This window comes from Zingiber officinale, chromosome 5A (genome assembly GCF_018446385.1).
Source record: "Zingiber officinale cultivar Zhangliang chromosome 5A, Zo_v1.1, whole genome shotgun sequence".
Taxonomy (NCBI): Eukaryota; Viridiplantae; Streptophyta; class Magnoliopsida; order Zingiberales; family Zingiberaceae; genus Zingiber; species Zingiber officinale.
The window spans coordinates 127388543-127410313 of NC_055994.1; the positions used below are offsets into that span (position 1 = coordinate 127388543).

Here is a 21771-nt window from a genome sequence, read left to right on the forward strand (position 1 = left end):
GTCCATGTGATGATGCCATTCATGCTCAACACTAAAGGCATTTTTTTTGGTGAAATAAGCATCACTGCAATCTTCCATCGCCTCTATTGTCGGGGGTTGTTAATTTTAATATAATTAACGTGATGTGTTTGTCTTAATTATTTGGGCTTAACTATATGGATCTTATCTTTCCATTGAACTATATGCAATATTTTATCACTAGGAATATTGAAATTAATTGATATTAGCTCTGAGTGTACAACCTACATTAACTTTTTTGGATTTTTCAGGTTAAATTATTTATATCCTATCAAAACAAATTATGAGGAGATAAATAAATAAATTTTACATTCCAACTTTTGCCAAAATCTATACTGACAATTTTATTTCCACAAATGGAATTAGGGCAGTATATTTCACTATATGCCCACATCAGGCTACATCAAAAGTTCATAAGTACTTGTTTGTGTTCTTGATTCAATGGGGGTTTCAATGCATTAGTGAATACAGTTTTTTTCCATTAGATATTGTCCTTTCTGATACTTTGGCTTTCATATGCCTTCTCTACACCTGTCAACATCCACACTTCCAATCAAAACTTGACACTCTTAATTTGATAGCATGTAAACGTTTACAAAAAGCATTAGATGTTTTGTTTCACAAGAGTGAAAACTAGTTGCTTCTACTTAATATGTACATGGTTTATGCATATGGCTTAGGTGAAAAGGAGAAAAGAACCCACACAAATTGGGACGAATTTAGCTCTGACATAGCATGTACAGTAGCTTAGGGATGACCTTAAGCAATTCACACAACATAAAACACATGAATTAAACAACCCATATTAATTGACCTACATCCCATTAAAGAAAATTTATATGTTGACTTAAGCAATCCTTATGCAACCATTAATGAGTGTAGCATTCTCTCATTTCATAAGCTTATATGGTTGCTTTATTTGCCTAAAATAAGTTACAAACTGGATGCTATGCTTTTGTTACAAACCAGATACTAGTTGGAGACTAAATGATTGCCTAAGAAGAAAGGAATTAGAGATTAGGAGCTGCAGTGAGTAGAGTGGCTGGATAAGCTATCTTAAATGGTAACCTTAGGATTAAAGTATTGATTACATTTTTTTAACCTGCTCAACTTCCTCTAAATATCTAACACATTGATACTCGAATTTAACCTAACCTATTAAGATAAATGGGTAATCAAACCTAAAGGGTACCCATTACCATATTTAGCTATACCAATAAATTTCAAGTTCAACTAGAAGTAAGAGTGAGTGTCAATATCTCTGTGGGCACCTCAAGAATAGGGAACTCTTTGTTTTTATGATTTAACCCCTCTTCATTATTTTACTCACCTCTTTTGTTTTCACCTATATTCATGTTTTTCATTAATCAGATAGAGACCCTTAACTACATTATTTAGGCTACAAGCTCGACCTCTACCATCAAGTATGACCCTACTTTATTAGATGCTATCATGTTTCTTTATTAGAGAAAGTTTTTTTTGTAAGTGTGATATGTTAGGATCTTTATGTTCTTGAATTTAGGATATGTTCTTTATGTTCCAGTTGATCTAGTTTGTTATCTTTCACCCAACTGTCAAATTCAAGAAATATGATCACTGAAAAAGAAAAAGAGGAGGATTAAACTATCTAGTCATGTAGGTAATAGAACAGTGGAAATACTTGTCAAGTATTTGGAGTTCTTCCTGATATCTACGCTGAGAAGTTTCAAAGGAACCCAATGCCAATTCCACTAGATCCCTATCCTTTATGCTATAACGCCTATTTACAGGTTCAAAAAAATCAGGAGCATAATATGCAGAAAGTTGAAGATATCATTATTGCCACACATTATATTGGAATCTTACTCGTATGAAGTTTTGAGAACTTGCAAGTTGCCAAGAGTGAAGTTCTCAATGGTATTTTTATGCTCTAAACATTCCACATTGGACCAAATCGGAAAATTTAGAGCATAATCCACCTGAACAAAACTCCAAATTTATGAATGTTCAGACATGATTTTTCTTTGCAAGTAATATCCATTTGCCTCTTGTAAACGCATCTGGTACTGTTCGTGATTTCGGTTGGTGGTTAATGCTTCTTTCAAAAACATTCTTGACCAGGAGGCTAATTTGTCTAAACCTTGCTCGTAGGGAAATATTTTGATTTGTGATGCCTTGTACAATTCTAATACAGTGTTCACATCCTTCAGATATCCTTGCAATGTATTGTTAAAATAGTGCTCAGACTTGAGTCATGATTTGCTGCAGTTCCACTTAATTAACACTTTCACTGCATATCGACCCACCTTGTGTTTGCCTGCTTCATTGATTGTGTGGTGATGGTGAATTTTATAGCTTTTGCTCCTTATTGTATTATGTCTATTAGCCATGTGTATACAAAGGGCACAGTTGCATTCTTGCTTATGAGATTTGGAAGATGGCATCAGAGGTAGTACAATAAATAGTATATCTCTTAATTTGCTTGTTAACTATGAACATTTTCTTTGTTCTTCTATGCTTCCTTCACTGTTATATTCGTTATCTTCCACAGCAGCCTTTAAAAACTTAGTATTCTATTTTATTTGATACATGCACACATTTGTTTTAGTTATTTGACATATGGTGAATTTATGTGTTTTTACAGTTTACAAATCTCAAGTATTGATGAAGTGCGGTTCGAGTGGGCTGAATGCATGCTAGATTACATTTGAGACAGTTGTACCTTGATGTGTTAACAGAATGTTATACTTTGATTTTGATATCTATTAGCTAGCTTTTGATGTAAAAAGAATGTTTGGGTATTTTATGGATATTGTTGTAAGAAGATTATTTATATAATTTGTGAATATTTGTGCATTTTATGGATATTATTGAATGAAGAATATTTGTACAATTTGTGAATATTTGTGTATTTTTTTTTGTTATTGTCGGTTTTAAAATCAAATCCGTGCTGTTAAAAAAAATACATATTACATCGGTTTTCCACCGATGTAAAACCGGTGTTATAAAGTAATATTACATCGGTCATTTACCGCTGCCAAAATCGGTGTTATTAACATACAATATTATATCGGTTTTACACCGTGTATGAAACGGTGTCGTTAAGTGATACTACACCGGTTAATAACCGATTCGAAAACCGGTGTCGTTAAGTGATACTACACCGGTTTTAACCCGATGTCTAAAATGGCAGACTTTTAACATCGGCTTCATAGACATCGGTCGAAAATCAAATAGACACCGGTGGAAAACCGATGTCTATGAGCGATTTTGTTGTAGTGAGGATTGACCGGATACTTGGCACAAGGAAATCCAGATGGGTCAAGGGTGACCGGACATCTGGTGGAAGGAAGTCCAAGTGGATCATGGAGGACCAGACACTTGACGTGAGACGGTAAATCTAAATGGGTCAAGGAGGACCACACTTGGTGATCAAAAGTCCAGATGGGTCAAAAGTTGACCGAACACTTAGCGGTCGTAAGTCCAATAGGGAGTTGGCATGGAAGTAGAAAGTTCGGACGTAGTAAACTTCCGAAGGCCATAACTTTTGACTCGGATATTGGAATGAGGTGATCTTGGATGTGAAACGAAGCTTGTTTCAAGCTCTACACATTTTTCTGCTTGCCAATCGATTGGCCAATCGATTGGAGGGGTCAATCGATCAGCCAATCGATTGGTTGACTCGATTTTATGCAGAAACCTTCTTGATCGATTGGATAATCGATCAAAACTTCCCCAATTGATTGATCAATCAATTAGGAGAGTTTTTGAGCGAATAGTGAGCTTGTGAATCGATCAGTTGATCGATTGAAACCTCCAATCGATCAGCCGATGGATTGGGGAGCAAGAAATCAAGCGATAGAGGCTGAATCGATCAAGCAATCGATTCAGGCATTTTCCAGAGAGTATAGAGATGGTCTGAATCGATCAGCCGATCGATTCAAAACCTCCTAAATCAATTGAGAGTTATTTAATCAATTGGGATCCGACCGTTGCGTAGGTTATAGCTGTTGGCAAGCGTCTTCTTCGGAGCTTCTTCTCTAGCGCAAGAAAGCAACAATTCACGAGCTTCTCCACACCTTCACAACCAGTTCTTGAAGACTCTTGGAAATAAGTGTAGTTACACTTCTAAGGTTCAAGAGGTAACAACAAGCAACAAGTAAACAAGAAAAAAAAGTTTTCATTTGTATCTTTTGTATTTTCTTTTTGTGGGGGTTATATATTGTTGTGTGAGTTTGTACGAGGCTTCTCCGCCTTCGGCTGTGACCGAGAAGGAGTGTTTTGATTAGTGGAGTGTGTGTCGCATGTGGATCCTTAGATTAGCCACCTCTTCTTGAGATGGATACCAAGTAAATCCCTTGTGTTAGCGTTATAAGTTTGTTTCTTGTTCATTCTGCTGCACATCATCACAAAGAAGCAAGCAACGAGACGCGACGAGCTATTCACCCCCCTCTAGCACCAAAACGACCCTAACAAGTGGTATTAGAGTGAGGTCGCTCTTTACCGGAATCATTGCCAGAAGGGGCAAAAAGGCTAGACGGTAAAGAAGTTGGAGCAAAATTCATCAAGTCAAAGAATTCAAAAAGCTCAACTTCAAGATGAAATTCCAAGATGGACTTGGATTCGCTACAAGGGTGTCTCCACCATTCATATTGACAAACTTCGATTCTTGGAAATCAAGAATAAAAAATTTCCTTATGATGGAGATAGAGCAATGATTTGCTCTAATGGAAGGTTTCCAAGCTCCAACAAATAGCAAAAGCAAAATTCTCAAGAAGAGCAAGTGGAGCCAAGAGCAAATCCAAAGGTGCGAGGTGAATGACAAGGTAACCAAATTATTGGTTAGTTTATTGCCAAACACAATTCTATGCAAAATTAGAGAATTTGAAAATGCAAAAGAATTATGGAACAAATTGGCCAAGCTTCATGAAAAACCCTCCACTACACCAAATCAAGATAAATCCAAAGAGAGTAACTCATTGGAGCAAGACCAAGAGGAGGAGGATTTCAAGGTTGAGAGATGCTCAACATCGGAAGAAAAAATCCTAGAAGCTTCATCCTTAAAGGAGTACAACCAAAAGAGTAAGGAGGGAGCATACTCCTTGTTTTATGTACAAGAGGACGAAGAAGAAGAAGCCTTCATCTCCGGATCAAGAAGGGATGAAGATGAAGAAGCTTCCACCTCTAAAAGTCAAGTCAAATCAATTGGAGGAGCATTATTGTTGGATCAAGAGGAAGCTTCTTCATCCGAATCAAAAGGAGAAGATGTCACCCCTACAAGCAAAGACATAACAATTTCAATTGTTAATAATAAAAATCATATCATTTACTTTGAGTGTAGGGAACATGGGCCAAGTGGCACAAAAGGGTAAGGAGAAGCACAAGGAAATCGTCCCCACAACAAAGAAGAGCAAGGAACACATTGTGTGTTTCTTATGCAACTAAAAAGGACATTATCAAAATTAATGTCCTAAGGGGAAGAAATCAGTCAAGCCTAAGGGAGGAAGCACAAGTCAAGGGGGAGCTTCTAAGGTAAAACCCAATGTATCATTTATTGAGCTTATCCCTCTAAATCATGGTAAAAAGCATGTTAGTTCTAACCTATATCATTTTAATGTTATTTACCATAAACATAGGAGGCATGATAGAATTAATGAAAATCATGTGACTCTTCATGCTAAGACTACCATACCTAGGGTTAGGAAGGCAGATAAAAATTTAGACAATAACTCTAAGGATTTTAGTTATAAGCCTAAAAATAAAAATGCTCAAGGATAAAATGAAAAATAAAAATCTAGGGATTTATGGAAAGAAAATCAAGCCTGAAGGTCAATGCTTGATAAAATGGAAAATACCCTTAAAAAGATGAAAAATATCCTAAAAGGGCAAAATGAACATAACATAGGTCTAGGAGTGCAAAAGTCATCCAATAGACATAGAGGTTTGGGATACAAACCTAAGGCTAAGAAGGATGTAACTTCTTACCATAGGATTCCATATAGCTATGGAACCAACTCTAGGTCTAAGTGTCAAGTCAAGGATATAAGAAAAGTTATCCCTAGGAGTATCTTTGCAACTACAAATGTGACTAAGACTTCTAAGAAGTCTAAGAAAGTCACTAAGAAGGTCACAAGGGAAGCAATTCCTAGAGTTGACCTAGAGGAGATGACCAAGACTTCTAAGAAATTCACTAAGAATGTCACAAGGGAAGCAATCCCTAGAGTTGACCTAGAGGAGATGACCAAGACTTCTAAGAAACCTAGGAAGGTCATTAGGAAGGTAACTAGGGAGGTTATCCCTAGTAAGTACTTAGAACATCCAAGGAGCACCAAAAGATTTTGGGTTCCTAAGAGCATTTTCTCTACCCCTTAGATGGGTTAGAAAGTGTCAATTCTAATTGGAAGGGTAGTTAACCCAACCTTGCTAAAGTTAACACCCGGAGAATATTTTCAAGGTTCTTGTTAACCTTTGAAAATGAAGTGGATTATCATTTACTCTTTGAAAGAGTAAAATGTGCCAAAACTTGAGGAATTGGAATTCAATTTAAATTGACACAATTGGGAAAAACATAAGAAATACCAAGTTGGGACTTGAGTATTTTTTTAGGAAGTTAATGGGCAATCTAGGCCTTAATTTAAAATGAGTACTCTTTGGAAGAGTAAAATGTGCCAAAAATTTGAGAAATATGCTTAATTTTAAATTAACACAATTAATCAAGAGGTAAAGAAATACCAAGTTGGATTTTGGCGTTTTCTTGATGAAAAAGGTGGGCAATCTAGGATTTAATTTTAAGTTAGCTAAGGATTAAGGATATTTAGATAGATAATCTAGGTATTTTATTTAAGCTAAATTATCATGCTTTGTTTGCCCATCATATACCATGATATCATATTTTGTATTCATGCTTTATTATGAAAAACATAAAAATACCATGTCATGTCATACATACATCATGCAGTTATAACAAATTTTCTTTTGAAAATTATTCATTTTGATGTATGCCATAACTCATCATGCATTATTTTTAATTCCTTCCAATTAAAGATAATGACATTTACTAACAAGTAACATCCTAGGTGGATGTTCATAATCCAAAATGCCTAGATAGATATGCATGATCCTTAGTTTAGGGCAAAACCAAACTTTACATCTCACAAAGAGCTATAAGATGACTTGTATGTGTTTTAGTACACATTAGATACAAGTGAGATGTTAGGATGATGAACAAAACTCAAGATGTTGATTTAGTGCATTCTTTTTGAGTTTTAGGTTTATTAAAACACATAATTATGTATTTTCCAACCATTGGGAAAGCTAATGTACAAGTCATGTGCATTGAGCTCAAAGAACACGATTGGATATTGGTTTTGAAAATGATTTTAAATATACTTTGAAAAACCTTAGTGAAGACTATCTTTTGATAGTAATCATCATTGAAAAGTTAGACACAAACCAGAAGAAAACATTGAAGTTTTTATAAGTTTTCAAGTTTGTGTTAATATTTGAAAATAGGAAGTATTTTCATAGAAAATTATTTTCTCATGATAGTATATACCCTAAGTAATGTCTACATGAATTTTTCATGATTTTTAGAATTTCTAGGGTATTTCTGAATTTCGCTGAAATTGGATTTCAGGAAATCAGAAATCCAATCGATCAACCGATCAATTGAGGATGCATTTTCTACGACCAAAACGTCGCGGAATCGATCAGCCGATCGATTGACCCAGGCTGGATCGATCAGCCGATTGACTCAAGGGCAATTTTCGCGAATAGAAGCTCGCAGAATCAATCAGTGAATCGATTGAAATGGTTTCAATCAATTGAGATCCAACTTCAATCGATTGAAAATGCTGATTTTGAGTGGGAAAGACTGATTTCAGTATTTTAAACCATTTTTAGTCTAGGTAACCATTCCTAACCCCTTGACACACATTTGTATATATTTAGGAGGATTTTTTATGATGAAAACAAGGATGGATTGGTTAAAGGAGACTAAGTGGACGTTTAGGTTGAGGTTTGGTTTCAATATTGAAGTTTTGAACTTCAAAACTTATAATTTTGGGTTTCCTAAAGGTTTGGGGATTCCAAGTCATTGTTAGTGCAATGACAGAAGTTTGGAGCATGTCTTAGGGGGAGTCACTCGCTAAGGACATGGAAATTATTTTCTGAAACCATGAAAGGTGGTATATCCTTCGTTTGAAAAAATGCTCTAGGATGAGCATTGGATACAATGAAGGGTATGAGACCTTCATTGTGTTTGTGAAGATATTTAATGCTCAAGGGTGAGCATTAGAGATAATGAAGGCTATGAGACCTTCATTGTGGTGTTGTGAATAACGAGTGAAATTGTGAACAACGATGAGTAACTCTTCAGGGGAAGAGTTTCTTTTTTTGATGTGTGCTAACAGGGGGAGAATGTAGGGTTTAAGTTAGACCTTCATTACCTAAACAGAGAGTTTGCCCTCTAGGAAAGGGGGAGAATGAAGGAAACCCTCATTCATGCCTTGGCATAAAAGGAAGTTGAGGCTACAGGATTAGCCTAACTTAAAGATATTGTCAAACATCAAAAAGAGAGAGATTGTTGGTGCAATATCCCTAGGTCAAGGTTGACTAAGCTTGAGTTGGCTCAAGCTTGAATCTTGATGTTTGAGTTTCGATGTTTGACAATACATGGAGATTGCAGATGCAATCGTCCGTTTAGGGAGATTGTTGATATAATTTCCCTTTGATCAAGGTTGACCAGTTAGATATGAAGAAGAGTCAAGTAGGTGGATACTTGACTGGGAAAGTCTTAATTGGAGGTTAGGCAGTTGAAAGTCCTGATGAGTGAATCCAGACAGTTGGAAAATCTTGGTGAGTGAAGCCAGGTGAAAGACCTAGTGAGTGAAGCTAGGCAGTTGGAAAATCCTAGTGAATGAAACTAGGTGAAAGTCCTGGTGAGTGAAGCCAGGCCGGTGAAAGTCTCGGTGAGTGAAGTCGGGCAGTGGGAAAATCTTGGTGAGCGAAGCCAGGTGAAAATCCTAGTGAGTGAAGCTAGGTAAAAGTCCTAGTGAGTGATGTCAGGCACGTGGAAATCCAGGTGGGTCAAGGTTGACCGGACACCTGGTATTGAGAAGTCCAAATAGGTCAAACGATTGATTGGATACTTGGCATAAGGAAATCCAGATGAGTCAAGGGTGACCAGACATCTGGTGGAAGGAAGTCCAAGTGGGTCATGGAGGACCAGACACTTGGCACGAGATAGTAAATCTAAGTCGGTCAAGGAGGATCACACTTGGTGATCAAAAGTCCAAATTGGTCAAAAGTTGACCGAACACTTAACGGTCGTAAGTCCAATAGGGAGTTGACATGGAATTAGAAAGTTCGGACGTAGTAAACTTCCGAAGGCCATTACTTTTGGCTCGGATATCAGAATGAGGTGATCTTGGATGCTAAGCGAAGCTCATTTCAAGTTTTACACATTTTTCTGCTTGCCAATCGATTGACCAATCGATTAGAGGGGTCAATCGATCAGCCAATCGATTGGTTGACGCGATTTTTTGCAGAAACCTTCTTGATCGATTGGGTAATCGATCAAAACTTCCCCCAATCGATTGAGAGAGCTTTTGAGCGAACAGTGAGCTTCTGAATCGATCAGTTGATCGATTGAAACCTCCAATCGATCAGCCAATCAATTGGGGAGCTAGAAATCGAGCGATAGAGGCTGAATCGATCTAGCGATCGATTCAGGCATTTTCCAGAGAGCACAGAGGCGCTCTGAATCGATCAGCCGATCAATTCAAAACCTCCCCAATCAATTGAGAGATATTCAAGATCCGACCATTGCGTAGGTTATAGTCGTTGGCGAGCGTCTTCTTCGGGAGCTTCTTCTCCAGCGCAAGAAAGCAACGATTTGCGAGCTTCTCCACACCTTCACAGCCAGTTCTTAAAGGTTCTTAGAAATAAGTGTAGTTACACTTCTAAGGTTCAAGAGATAACAACAAGCAACAAGTAAGTAAGAAAAAAGAGTTTTCATTTGTATCTTTTGTATTTTCTTCTTGTGAGTGTTGTGTGAGTTTGTACAAGGCTTCTCTGCCTCCGGTTGCGATCGAGAAGGAGTGTTTTGATTAGTGGAGCGTGTGTCGCAAGTGAATCCTTGGATTAGCCACTTCTTATTGAGATGGATACCAAGTAAATATCTTGTGTTAGCGTTGTAAGTTTGTTTCTTGTTCATTTCATTGCACATCATCACTAAGAAGCAAGCAACGAGATGCGCGACAAGCTATTCACCCCTCCCCTCTAGCACGAAAACGACCCTAACATCTATATCAATCATACAAAATTATAAACTTAGATAACCAAGAGATTGTCCTTTATATTGCATCCTCGAGATAAAATATTTCATCATTTGGTCGAATTAGGTCCACTTCTCCACAAAAACTTTATCATCCCAAACTTTCCAACAAGATCCACCAAGAAGAATGTGATACATTTTTAGTTTTGGATCTATGAATACAATTTGACCTTCTGCAACAACTCCATCAATGCACCAATGAAATAACTTATATTTAGTATTATCAATGATATCTCTATGACTCACATCCTTCACTTTTGAAGGTATAACAATACAAAATTTCTTAAAATGATTCCACAAGTTGTCGATACAAAAGAAAACAAAATGCAAGTTACAAAACCATGGGAAAGAACAAAGGGTAGCCCGGTGCACGAAGCTCCCGCCATGCGGGATTCCGGAGAAGGATTCATTGTACGCAGTCTTACCCTGCTTTTTGCAAGAGACTATTTTCAGGATTTGAACTCGTGACCTCTTGGTCACATGACAATAATTTTACCGTTGCGCCAAAGCTCCCATTCTTATTGGAAAGAATAAAGAATAACATAAAATTTTAGATATGATAGTATATATGCATCTGCAAGCTAAATTTGTTGTTTTTGTTGTAGCTGCATAACTTGGAAGCTAAGATTGTATAGTACTTGTTAAGCACCTTCTCTTGAAAATAGCAATCAACAAGGATCCTCATAATCTCCTTGTCCTGAAGATTATAATCGAGAAAAAAAAATTAATGAAGGTGAAAACCGTTATTTGGGTAATTATTAAGAAATTTATAAGGTTGGGAAAAAAATAGATGAGATTCTGAGAAGACCACAAACCTATTTTCCTGTTAGATCAAGTCTCAGAAGCTTTTCAAAAGCACAAGGTAGTCTTTGCTGCTCATAATGATGCAAAAGATAACTCTACAAATGTTCGTGCTCATTCGCTGTGCAGCAGCAAGCTACATTAGCTTTTGTGCATCTACAACCTCGTTTATTCTAGCGGCCACATCCTTGATATCATTAGTATTCAAGATACCATCCCCGGAAATCCACCATTGGCCTTTCTTTTCAGGATCTAACAACTTGCTCCACTTGAGCCCTCAGAGAAGTACATCGACCTCTCTTAGCTGTAGAATATTTAACCCAATGCCTCGGCAAATGTTATCCACAATAGTAGAAGGCAAAAGCAAAGATGCAGAAATAATCTACTCTAGGTATGACCATAGCCTAAACAAAGATTGTGTGAAGCAAACCTTCATGTATGAATGATATTCTACTTCTCTCGAATATGATAAATATTAATGAATGATCATTTATACCAAAAATTCACCCTGTTAAGAATTGAACTCATCAATGTGCTTTTATTCTAACACCCTGTTCCCATGTGGGTAGTTGAACTGGACTGATTTAAAATACAGTTGAATGTACACCATGTTGAATATAATTATCCTTATTAGATGAGCTTATTTGTAAGTTGTACACGTGAATTCGATCCGAACCCTTTAAAGTGATCTAACTTATGTCCAGTGGGTTTCGGGTAATTGGATGTGGATTTCATATGTGTAGAACTTTTAGTCCCTCATCTATTATCATCTATATGCTGATAATAGATGTTCAGTATATATGAACTTATAGTCCCACATCTATTATTATCGATGAACTGATAATAGATGTTCACTATATATGGGGTTGGTTCCTAAGGGCTTAGGAGGATCTTGATATAGCTTTTGATTCCCCATTGACCTAAAACTTTTCGGCGTTGTCATCCCCTAAGCCTCTCGGACGACCTACCTTTTTCTTTCCGCTGCTTCTTCTTCCACAGGATCTTCTGGACGACGCTAAAGGTCAAAGATAGGACTCTTCAATCAGGTTATTTGTCATTATGTTTATGTATTATTAGTTTCTTATACCATCTTCTCGACGAAACCAAGATCCATGCTTATATATTCTTATTTTTCTTATTTGAATTCTTATTTTAACTATTTAGAATTCATACTGCTTAGATTTTACAAGAACTTTCACACCAATCTTAAAATCCTTAAAAAAAAAAAAATACAACCACAACGTAAAAGTACAAAAGCTCACTCGCATCTTATAGACTCAAAAGAATTAGGCAGTCCCAACTATTTATGGTCTGCCACATGCTACATGAATCCACCATTGATCTCCATGTTTGCTATATCAATGGCAATATCCGTATCTTTCGAAACACCTCTGATTATAATTGCTTTGTTGTGATTTTTCTACCCACACAAGCTTCGACTCCAATTGAATGTCTATACATTTTTATTGTTAGAAACCTAGTTTAACACAACATGTGCAGAGCATGATTGCTTGTGCATTGACTACTTTGAAAAAGGACTTAAATTATAACTGGAAAATTTGACTTTTTTCTTACTTTAGACAAATACAAAGACATAACTTGACAAGTCTTGGCTCGGATAAAGGTTTGGATGTTTGATCATAGATCCATCACAAACTTTGCACAAAATATCATGAAATAAATTGAAGCTACAGGACAATACCTTCTGTAGCCATTTTCTAATCTGTGTATTATACGCAAGGACCTCTTTTGCTGTCATCTTGTTGTTCTTTATATTACAGGACCTCTTTTCCTGTCATCTTGTTGTTCTTTATATTACATATCTTCTCGAGCATGAATTCCATCTGCAAATAAAGGACAACAAAAGTAAGAGAGTGTACAGATAGGTATGTAGATGGTAAAAGGAGCACAACAAGAATTTACTCTATTAATACTTCACTTCCCCTCTTGACTGAGAATCTAAATGCAGTGAAATCCTTCATAGCGCAACGGGATCATCACCCCTGAGCTTCATTTCCCAATCTGCTCAATCATCACATCAGCATCTACCATCATGTAAATATGCAGAACCAACATAGAGTCTTGTTATGAAATTAATGAAAAGTGTTGAACATAAGTTAGGAAAGAACATATTATCAAGAATTTTATCAATGACGGACACATCCAACTCTATCAACAGCTTGCTCAGCACTGAAAGCAGGTCGAACTCTCTATGAAAATTATTGATAATGTATCATAAAAATTATTATTATATCGTGCAAGGTCAAGGTTAATAATGCGCTATAAAAAGTCAACTTTATAGTGTTTAGAGTAACTTATATTCTTCAATGATTATAAAACTAGATTTGTAGTATCAATTAGAATATAAGGGATACAGATTATTACTATCTATATAGTGATTCATGAAATGTAAGAACTAGAATTGATTTTAAAATTTTATATTTATTAAAGCGTGCAAAATTATATTATTATTTTTATCTAAATTTTCTTTTTAAATACTTCCATTAAAAATGTTTGTATATAAAAGCAAGGTTCTTGACTTGTGCTGCAATTCCCACCTCTAAAATAGTCAACCCAAATCCATTCTCATCTAAAGATGCTGCCATGCAATGCAATCTTACAGTCGCATGCATCATCACACACCTCACCCACCCCATTTCTTCGTCACGCGTGACGAACCCCACCCACCATGCCGATCGAAAACGTGCATGCGTGCCTTTCCTCTTAACGTTCTCCTTGGCCGCCAAGCTACTCCCCCTATAAATGAGCCCCCATGCACGACCAGAATCCCCTCATCATTGAGACAGGCCAAATCTTATTAGATTGCCTGTGCGTTCAATTGGATCTTTGTTTTTCGGATATAAATTTAGCATTTCTGTTTTGGTGATTGGGAGAGATGGCGTCGATGGGAGCAGACTTCGCGCAGGCGTACGTGATGAAGAAGGCGAGTATGGAGAGGATGAGAAGATTAATGGGGGGAGAAGAGAAGGAGATTCATGTTTCGGGGGAGAAGCAGACGGCATTGACGACGAAGAAGAGCAGCTACTTTGGAGCATTGAAGAAGAAGATACACCCGAATGGATCAGCAACAGCAAGCGAGAAGAAGATGGCAAATGGGGTTGCATGATATATAAGAAACAATATATGTATTGTGTATCGCATAATTGTTTATCGTTGTTCCAGTTGGTGCAGTTGTAGATTTCACATGAAAGTCCTTTTATATTAGGTTTATCTGCTTTATCCTTGTGAATGGTCAGGATTAAATTGCCACTAGATTGTGTAGCCGCCATTAAAGGGCTTTCACAAGATTTCACATGAAAGATCCTTTCCGCTTGTGCTATCCACTTCATCCGCCACTGAAGTTGTTTGATAGAAAAAAAATACTCACTTTTTGCTCTGATAATATATAGTTGTGAAATATGCAACATATAATTAAATTTTCAACCAAATCTTTTAGGGGTGGCAGATTAATCTATATACCATTTCTGGATGACAAACCAGGGAAGTAGTAACAAATAGAATTACATTCTGTTGCATTGAGGAACGAATTTGTAAATGAATCTCTATGGATTTGGTAAAGAAGCAACAAATAGCAGTTTTGACACCAAGTCGTAGAACCACAAATCTTGCATTTTGCATCTCAGTACGCATGCAGGAGACAGAGCTGGCTTGAAATTCACTTATCATGTAGCGGTTCCAGATCTTTAAAGATCAAAATGAACCGGCAATTTGTGTTGTCAGAGGATTGTGCAACCACACCTGTTTTGTTTTCGGGACTCTGCAAGTTGTTTCTCTGTCAAGCAGTCTCATATTAGCAAGGGGATTCAGGTATCTAAAAGTATGATCATGTCAGTAGAACAAGTTTACATTTAGAGAAGTTGGAAAATGATAAGGATAAGAGAAATAGACCGGTAGAAAAACGTGCACTTCAGAATCTAGCAATCATGAACAATACAAAAATATCATTACTGAAAAGAATATTACCGGCGCTATATTTATACAAAAATCAACCACGCCTTTGTTGCTCATAGTTGGAGCTCTAATTACATCCATTATGTTCTGCCGAAGGATGCCAATTTGAATGTTTATTAGTATATTGATTAGTTAATTGTTTGGTAGAATCTTTAATATATGCGAGCACCAACCTAAGAAGCAATAAACTAGCTTAACTTTTGGTGCAAGCAATTTCGCATTTTAGGAATCTGTGCCTTAGACTTAGTAGATTATATCGAACCTGAACTTTAGGAAAACAGGAAGAAAAAAAAGGGAAAAGAAAGCAAAACAAACTATTGCACCCTGTAAGTTCAGATTTCAACTTCTTATGACCAGACCATTCTTCAAATCTACAGCAAACTAGGTTTCACATAAGCCAATTTGAGTTAAATGAATTAAGTAGACCAAATTGATAAATTAATCTCCTTATATATGAAGACGTTGGAATGAGATCAAGCTAATTCGATAGCTATACCCTAGTCAATTGAAAAGCATTGAAATATTTTATACGAGGGTATATTGTTTTTCTTTGGTTTTGAATATTATATATAGCAGAATATCTGTAGTAAGCTTGTTACCAAAGAGCTGAATATCTATACCAAGATCGCCCCCAACAATCTAACTACTGGGTTCATGAGAATTGCAGTAACTCTGGTATGTTCACCCAAATTCATGCATAGCTATAATAGTATGGGCACCTATTGGTTGATGCTATATTGCAAGAAAACGTTCATGAAATCTGGATTTTTCCTAGCACAATGATCCATCTAGGGTAAAAGAATACCATGCAGCAATATCGAACATCACTATAGTTTTGTATAAATATATATATTAATGATTAACTGATTTCAACCCCAAACCATGCAACAAGCACGTTACACAAGGCTGAAAATAATACATCAGTAATACTGAGAAATAGCTTAATGCATGAAGGTAAAACAAAGAGAAAAACAATTAGCACTATTTCTGGCATATGTGAGAATGCAATACATGAGCAAAACATTAGAACGCTGTGCTTTATATTACCAAATAGATCGACCAAAGTGACAATAAGTCCCTACTTAATACAAAGTAGATGATAATTCATTACTAGCATAGAATACAAGGAAGTACCATCATTTTTGCCTGATACGGGAGGTCGAACTACAACATGCATAGTGATGAGACCACTAGGAAGCTCACCAACTGGTACCCTGGACTCAGCAATTGTCTGGTGGTTGTCCAATATTTTACCAGCATTTATGAGCTTGACATCATTTATTGTTCTTGGAGCAATGTCTTTGTCTGTAAAGAAAAATATGAAATATTGGATAAAAAGCTTTAGTGAGGAAGGGAAACATTTCCTGTACTGACAAATGTGATAGCAACAGATCATCCAACAGACAAGCTTGAGTATCTTAATGATTAATTATGTAATTATAGTTAATTAGAAGATATTCATACTGTATCATTATATATAATAATAATAATAATTAGTTCATCTAAAACACATGTTAGAACCGAGTGTCCGAGCAACACATAAATAATGATAGGTTTAACTGCACTAACCAAATTACTTTAGGCTTCTCCAACACCATTTGTCCAACTTGTTGGCAATTCCAAATGTAAGGTTATAATTTCACTGAATGATGACAATAGAAATATAAATGCATTGTAAGAGTTCTTGATCTGGATTATTCAGGTCGATAAAAAAAATATGAGTAGGAATATCTAATACTAGGAAGGAAATTTGTTCTCTAATTCTTTCATGATTTTATCCTTATCCTTTCTGTTTCAATTGATGATACTTTTTTCTCAATTGTTAATATTCATGCATCGTACCTATACAAAGTAGGAGATTTAATTATTTTGATAATTTGTGTTATAATATGGCATATTTCATGGATAAGAGTGATGGGTTATAAGGTGGCAATATGAAAAAAATAAAATAAATAATGCAGTAAAGATGAGAATGCCAAGATATGTGGAGCTTGAGCTGGAATTCTAACTAAATTACTGTGCAGTATTATTACAATGGAAAATTTTAAATGTAACGCATTAAGACGGCTAAGAGAATGTATATAGCAACGCTAGTAGCAATTTAGGACAGGACAAACTAAAATTTATGTTGATTCTCCATTCAGCATCTGTAAAGTCAGCTTTAAATCGAATCAAATCAATCAAGAACAGTCTCAAGTGGGAATTATCAGAAACATGGGTCGTAAGATATGATTCAGGGAACTGTTGTTTAAATATTTAGTGAAACATGACGATGAACAAATTTTCTCAGTTAGTTCCAAGGTATAGAAAAATTCACAAAGCACCTAGAAGCAATTGGCTAAACAAGGAAAATTCTACACATGATCCGATGAAAGACAAGACACCTATAATTTTCATGAAGTTTACTTAAACCCAGCTAAGGGGAGAAAAACGCAAGGGGAACAAGTATAAACATATGATAATTTTATCAAAATCTTAACTTGGGGCCATCGGGAGATTACGAATTCTTTCAGAGATTGCACAGTAGTGGATGGTTTATACTTGATTGGCCCTATGTCGGTGCCATCAAATAGCCTAAACTTGATCTCAATCAAATCCTCTTCAGCCATGCCAAACAACCTCCGTTACAAAGGGAATCTTCAATTCAATATCTCATGGTTTCCTCCGGTACGAATTCAATCTCCCAGGAGGAAACAAGCACGTCGAATAATGAAACAGCAATGAAGCAATCGATCCAGACAGCCAAGAAATAACCCAATCTCTTTGCAAATCCGAAAGCGCTCTTTTCTAGCAGAAATTAAACGTCGCAGTAGGCAAGCCCTTTCTGGCGACAAATTTCCAATCACAGAAAGAAGAGCGGGGAAGGATTCTGAGTCGGCGACCACCTGGATCGAAAACCCCCTGCCGCTGCAGCGGGGGGACTCAGCGCATACAGATTGGAACTCGATCGGCTCGCGCAAGCCAACGAAGAGATCAGCAAGCAACCGGGGAAGCCTCCACCGTTGACGCAGGCCGCAGGCGGAGGAGGAAGTACCAAAGGGGCGACTTTTGACGGGACGCTTCGCCTTTCCTTCTCGTTTCAAGCCGTGTTAGCACTGCGATATTAACGTCGACAACTTGTTTCATTTCTTACGCAATAAATTTCGCAAATTTCAATTTTTTTTATATATAATTTTTTTTATCTTTAGAAAATTCATGAGATTATCAACCACAAATTCTACCGATTGTGCTCGAACTTCTAAACTAAGGCCCAATCAAAGTGCGTCCAAGAGAAGTAAAATAAAACAAAGATTTTGAAATTAACTTAATTGCTCGTGTTCCTCGCCTAATCATAAATTATCTTCTTTTCTTTCCTACTCTTTTGGTAATGAGTTCGAGATTAACTTATTCTAATAAATATAATGTTGGTTAGACAGGAATCCAAGAACACCATCGTCTAATAATTAAGAAAAAAATTACCTGTGGATGTTGAAAGAATAACAATCACAGTGAATAAACTAGTTTGTAAACCAAGCATTGAATTGTGCAGTTCTTTGTTATCACGATGATTACTAGAACAAAGAAGCCGCTACTAGAGAATGAGCCAAACTGATAGATACAACCAAAGTGATGAAACAACAAATAAACCAAACAAGGTTTTGGCTTAAAACTCGTTTGCTTATTTCTGGTGCAACCTCCACCAAAAACAATTTCGACATCCAACACCAACAAAATTCGTTTTGTCTCCATGGAATCCTGATAACTTATAAAAATGCAACTTTTACAAAAGTCGAATATGTTGTCTTATATACATAAACAAGGGATTGCTGGAAATGACTCAGTTTATCTGATGCTTAAACCATTCTTTTGTACAAAAAGGCTGAACTCCATGCTGATAAATTTTCTTCATTCGGGTGGAAGATCGTCTGCACCAAGAACAGGTTAGCTGGCTCCTGAGGTATTGCGATACCATACGTGAAAGAACATTGCTTTTTCGCCGTATTCCTGCTTAGTATCAGATTGAAGGATAGAAGTTACTGCAAAAAGGAAAGCACAGCATCAAACTGTTGATAGTAAGTTTATTTACCAGGGGCTGAGTATTTGGTGTGACGCTGTTTACTTGTATATTCCAACAAAAAAAATATCATATAAAAGAGTTGCATTTGCTGGAATATTGCAGTCACCTGAAAAACACCGTAACACATCCACCGTGAATCTTCAGTAGTACTATGAAATATGAAAGATACATCTCCAAAGTCCTATACCAATATCAATTATATAATAATTATCGTAATTACAGTTCAACAATGAGAAAAAGATAGTTCAGTGTAGTAACTGCAATAACAAGGATATCGTCTTGACACTGGAGTGAAAATGTCTTAAACTGTTGGTTACAAAAACTAATTTCCAACATGCCAAGTCATATTGCCTGACACATAAGAAATCATCTCGCCCATATATACAGAGAGAAAATATAATATATGTCTGATATTTGCTGAACTGGTATGTCTCACCCTACAGTCAAGATATAAAACAGTATCTGAACTGTCATTTTTTACCTTGAAAACATCCTGCTGGTTCTGGCCCATATGCTAACAATGGAGGTATGAGAAGTTTACGCTTTCCCCCTGTAACAGTTTGAAAATAGATAAACATATTTTATGAGAAAAAGGTCGGATGAAAATCTAGATAAACAAATTGCTAGCCAATTTCTCACCAACATGCATTGGAGGTACTCCACCACCACCTAGGATTCCCTGATCGAGCCCTGGAAGGACCTTTAAGTAGTACAGAGAAATGAGCAAGCATGAAAGCAAGCATCTGAGTCAAGGTTCCATAGGTCACTCAAAATGAAAAGAGTATGACTTATTTAAATCAGACTCTAAATAAACATGAGAACTAAAGATACAGTGACAGTAACTCTCACTTCACCATATGTATGCCACCGTAAGTTTTTGCCTTGCCACTTGAAAATACTAAATGTTGTAGACACATTTTTGTATTGTTTAACCTGACAACTTTACACATTCCAGTATAGGTTGCAAGATGATCATGAACCACAGGCAAAAATTCTGGTATATGTATATTTGACAGCATCTTCATGAGTAAGATTCTTATGTAGAACTTGTTGGCAATAATATTTATCTCCCATGGTTGCAGTGCTTTGTACATCTCGTGAATTATTGGAAAGGAATGGTGACTGAAACAATGAACAATCTAGACACTGAATTAACCAAGGAAAATCCCCAAAACATAACACAATTTTATTTTGAATTAGAGCAAATGTTTAGTTTCTAACGAGTGCAATCCATCCCCTCGCAAAAAGTTCAATGATTTGGTTGATCATGGAACTATTTGGATGGATTTCATGGACCTTCACGTCGATCCAGTGCAGCATATTAGAGATAGATCACTCTGTACAATCTCATAATGCTTCTTGACCATTACAAATTAAACGAATATCACTCTGCGTTTAATTTGTAAGCCTGTGGATGTGTTACTCTTCCATATGAAACTGCATGTTATTTCCAATTGCCAATTCAGTAAAACTTTAGTATCTTCCAAGACAAACAGCTATAAATAGGGAGTACAAGATAAACAGCTATGAATATTAGCTCAAGTAAAACATCAGGTAGTTGATGAACCTACCTTACCTGCTCCAATACGCATTGTCAGAGGTCTTCCGCGCTTATAACTGCTATCGAACACTGTGCCATCTGCAAACCGTGCAGTGTAGTGAACCTGTCAAAAAACAAGAGAATCAACCTCGGAATAGCTGAGCCAAAAAAGATAACTAAACTTAAATTATCATGATTATGGATAACTAATTCATTATCGTTTGAATGCAATAAAAGAAATCGTCTGTGTCTTGTTTATCAGATGGTTGAAAATGTAATATGAGAAATCCCATTTTATCAATTATAAAGTTCTAAAATACCAGGGGTATATTGACATAGTCGTGCCTGAAGATTCTTAAGATCGAATCGTACACACCTACAGTGAAGGTATGAGACAAAAATGCGCTTTCGTATGTGCTAATTAAATAAGAACCAAATTAAAGCATAAAACTCATACAAGTTCAGATTTTTAAGCTCACATTGATGAGTTCGCTCCGAGGGGCCACAGCGCCAGTACCAACGGCGACATCGCAGTAGCCAAGCCCCGACCTCGCGAAGTTCATGTCGCAAAGGGGCTCGCCCACGGTGGCGAAGTACTGTATCCTGGTCGCGTTAGCATCGTCGGCGAAAGAAGACATCAGCAAGAGACACATTCCTGCTCCAACCAGCCTCCTACTAGTCGAAGGAACCGATTCCGCATACGAACAGGAAGAAGAGAGGGAGGGGGCGGAGGCTGCGGCGGCCTCCACGCGGGAGTCGCCGATGGGGAGAGGAGATGGCGGAGGGACGGAGATGGGACCTCTCTCGGAGAGGAAAGGCGTGACCTTGTGGCATCTGGGAGGGAGGGAAAGGAAGCGAGGAGTAGAAGGCGTAACAGATAGCGTGGATATGGTGAACATGGCTCCTCTGCCCCCGCCGCTCTATTGCTAACTGAAGTGGCATGTGGCTTTGAAGCTTGAGGAATATGTCACGCGATCTTCATGTGATCCTAATTGGGTTTGATCCAATTTGACTTGGTAAATGGATCGAGCCGAAATCCTACAAAAAAAGGCCCACAAAAAAGGCCCA

At 36.9% G+C, this 21771-nt stretch overlaps 2 protein-coding genes across 7 annotated transcripts; both read right to left on the reverse strand.

Moving 5' to 3' along the window:
• Positions 1–14636: 14636 nt before the first annotated feature.
• LOC121981674 (membrane-anchored ubiquitin-fold protein 3-like) lies at positions 14637–18232 on the reverse strand. Of its 2 annotated transcripts, none has more exons than XM_042534316.1 (3): positions 17586–18232; positions 16241–16411; positions 14637–14912 (listed from the first exon to the last, which is right to left on the reverse strand). In XM_042534316.1, the coding sequence occupies exons 1-3, from the start codon at positions 17713–17715 to the stop codon at positions 14872–14874; spliced, it is 342 nt and encodes a 113-aa protein (XP_042390250.1). In that variant the 5' UTR covers positions 17716–18232; the 3' UTR covers positions 14637–14871. The 2 variants fall into 2 exon arrangements, with proteins under 2 accessions (XP_042390250.1, XP_042390249.1); XM_042534315.1 differs by having other exon boundaries at positions 14637–14927; positions 17586–18230.
• A 587-nt stretch (positions 18233–18819) lies between these two features.
• LOC121981673 (photosynthetic NDH subunit of lumenal location 4, chloroplastic-like) lies at positions 18820–21638 on the reverse strand. Of its 5 annotated transcripts, none has more exons than XM_042534313.1 (6): positions 21183–21638; positions 20735–20827; positions 19803–19863; positions 19645–19713; positions 19173–19269; positions 18820–19090 (listed from the first exon to the last, which is right to left on the reverse strand). In XM_042534313.1, exons 1-5 carry the CDS (start codon positions 21600–21602, stop codon positions 19202–19204), a joined length of 711 nt encoding a protein of 236 aa, XP_042390247.1. In that variant the 5' UTR covers positions 21603–21638; the 3' UTR covers positions 18820–19090; positions 19173–19201. The 5 variants fall into 5 exon arrangements, 2 of the variants coding, with proteins under 2 accessions (XP_042390247.1, XP_042390248.1); XM_042534314.1 differs by lacking the exon at positions 19173–19269 and adding an exon at positions 19270–19344 and having other exon boundaries at positions 18820–19122; XR_006111906.1 differs by lacking the exon at positions 18820–19090 and having other exon boundaries at positions 20740–20827.
• Between the last annotated feature and the right edge of the window lie 133 nt (positions 21639–21771).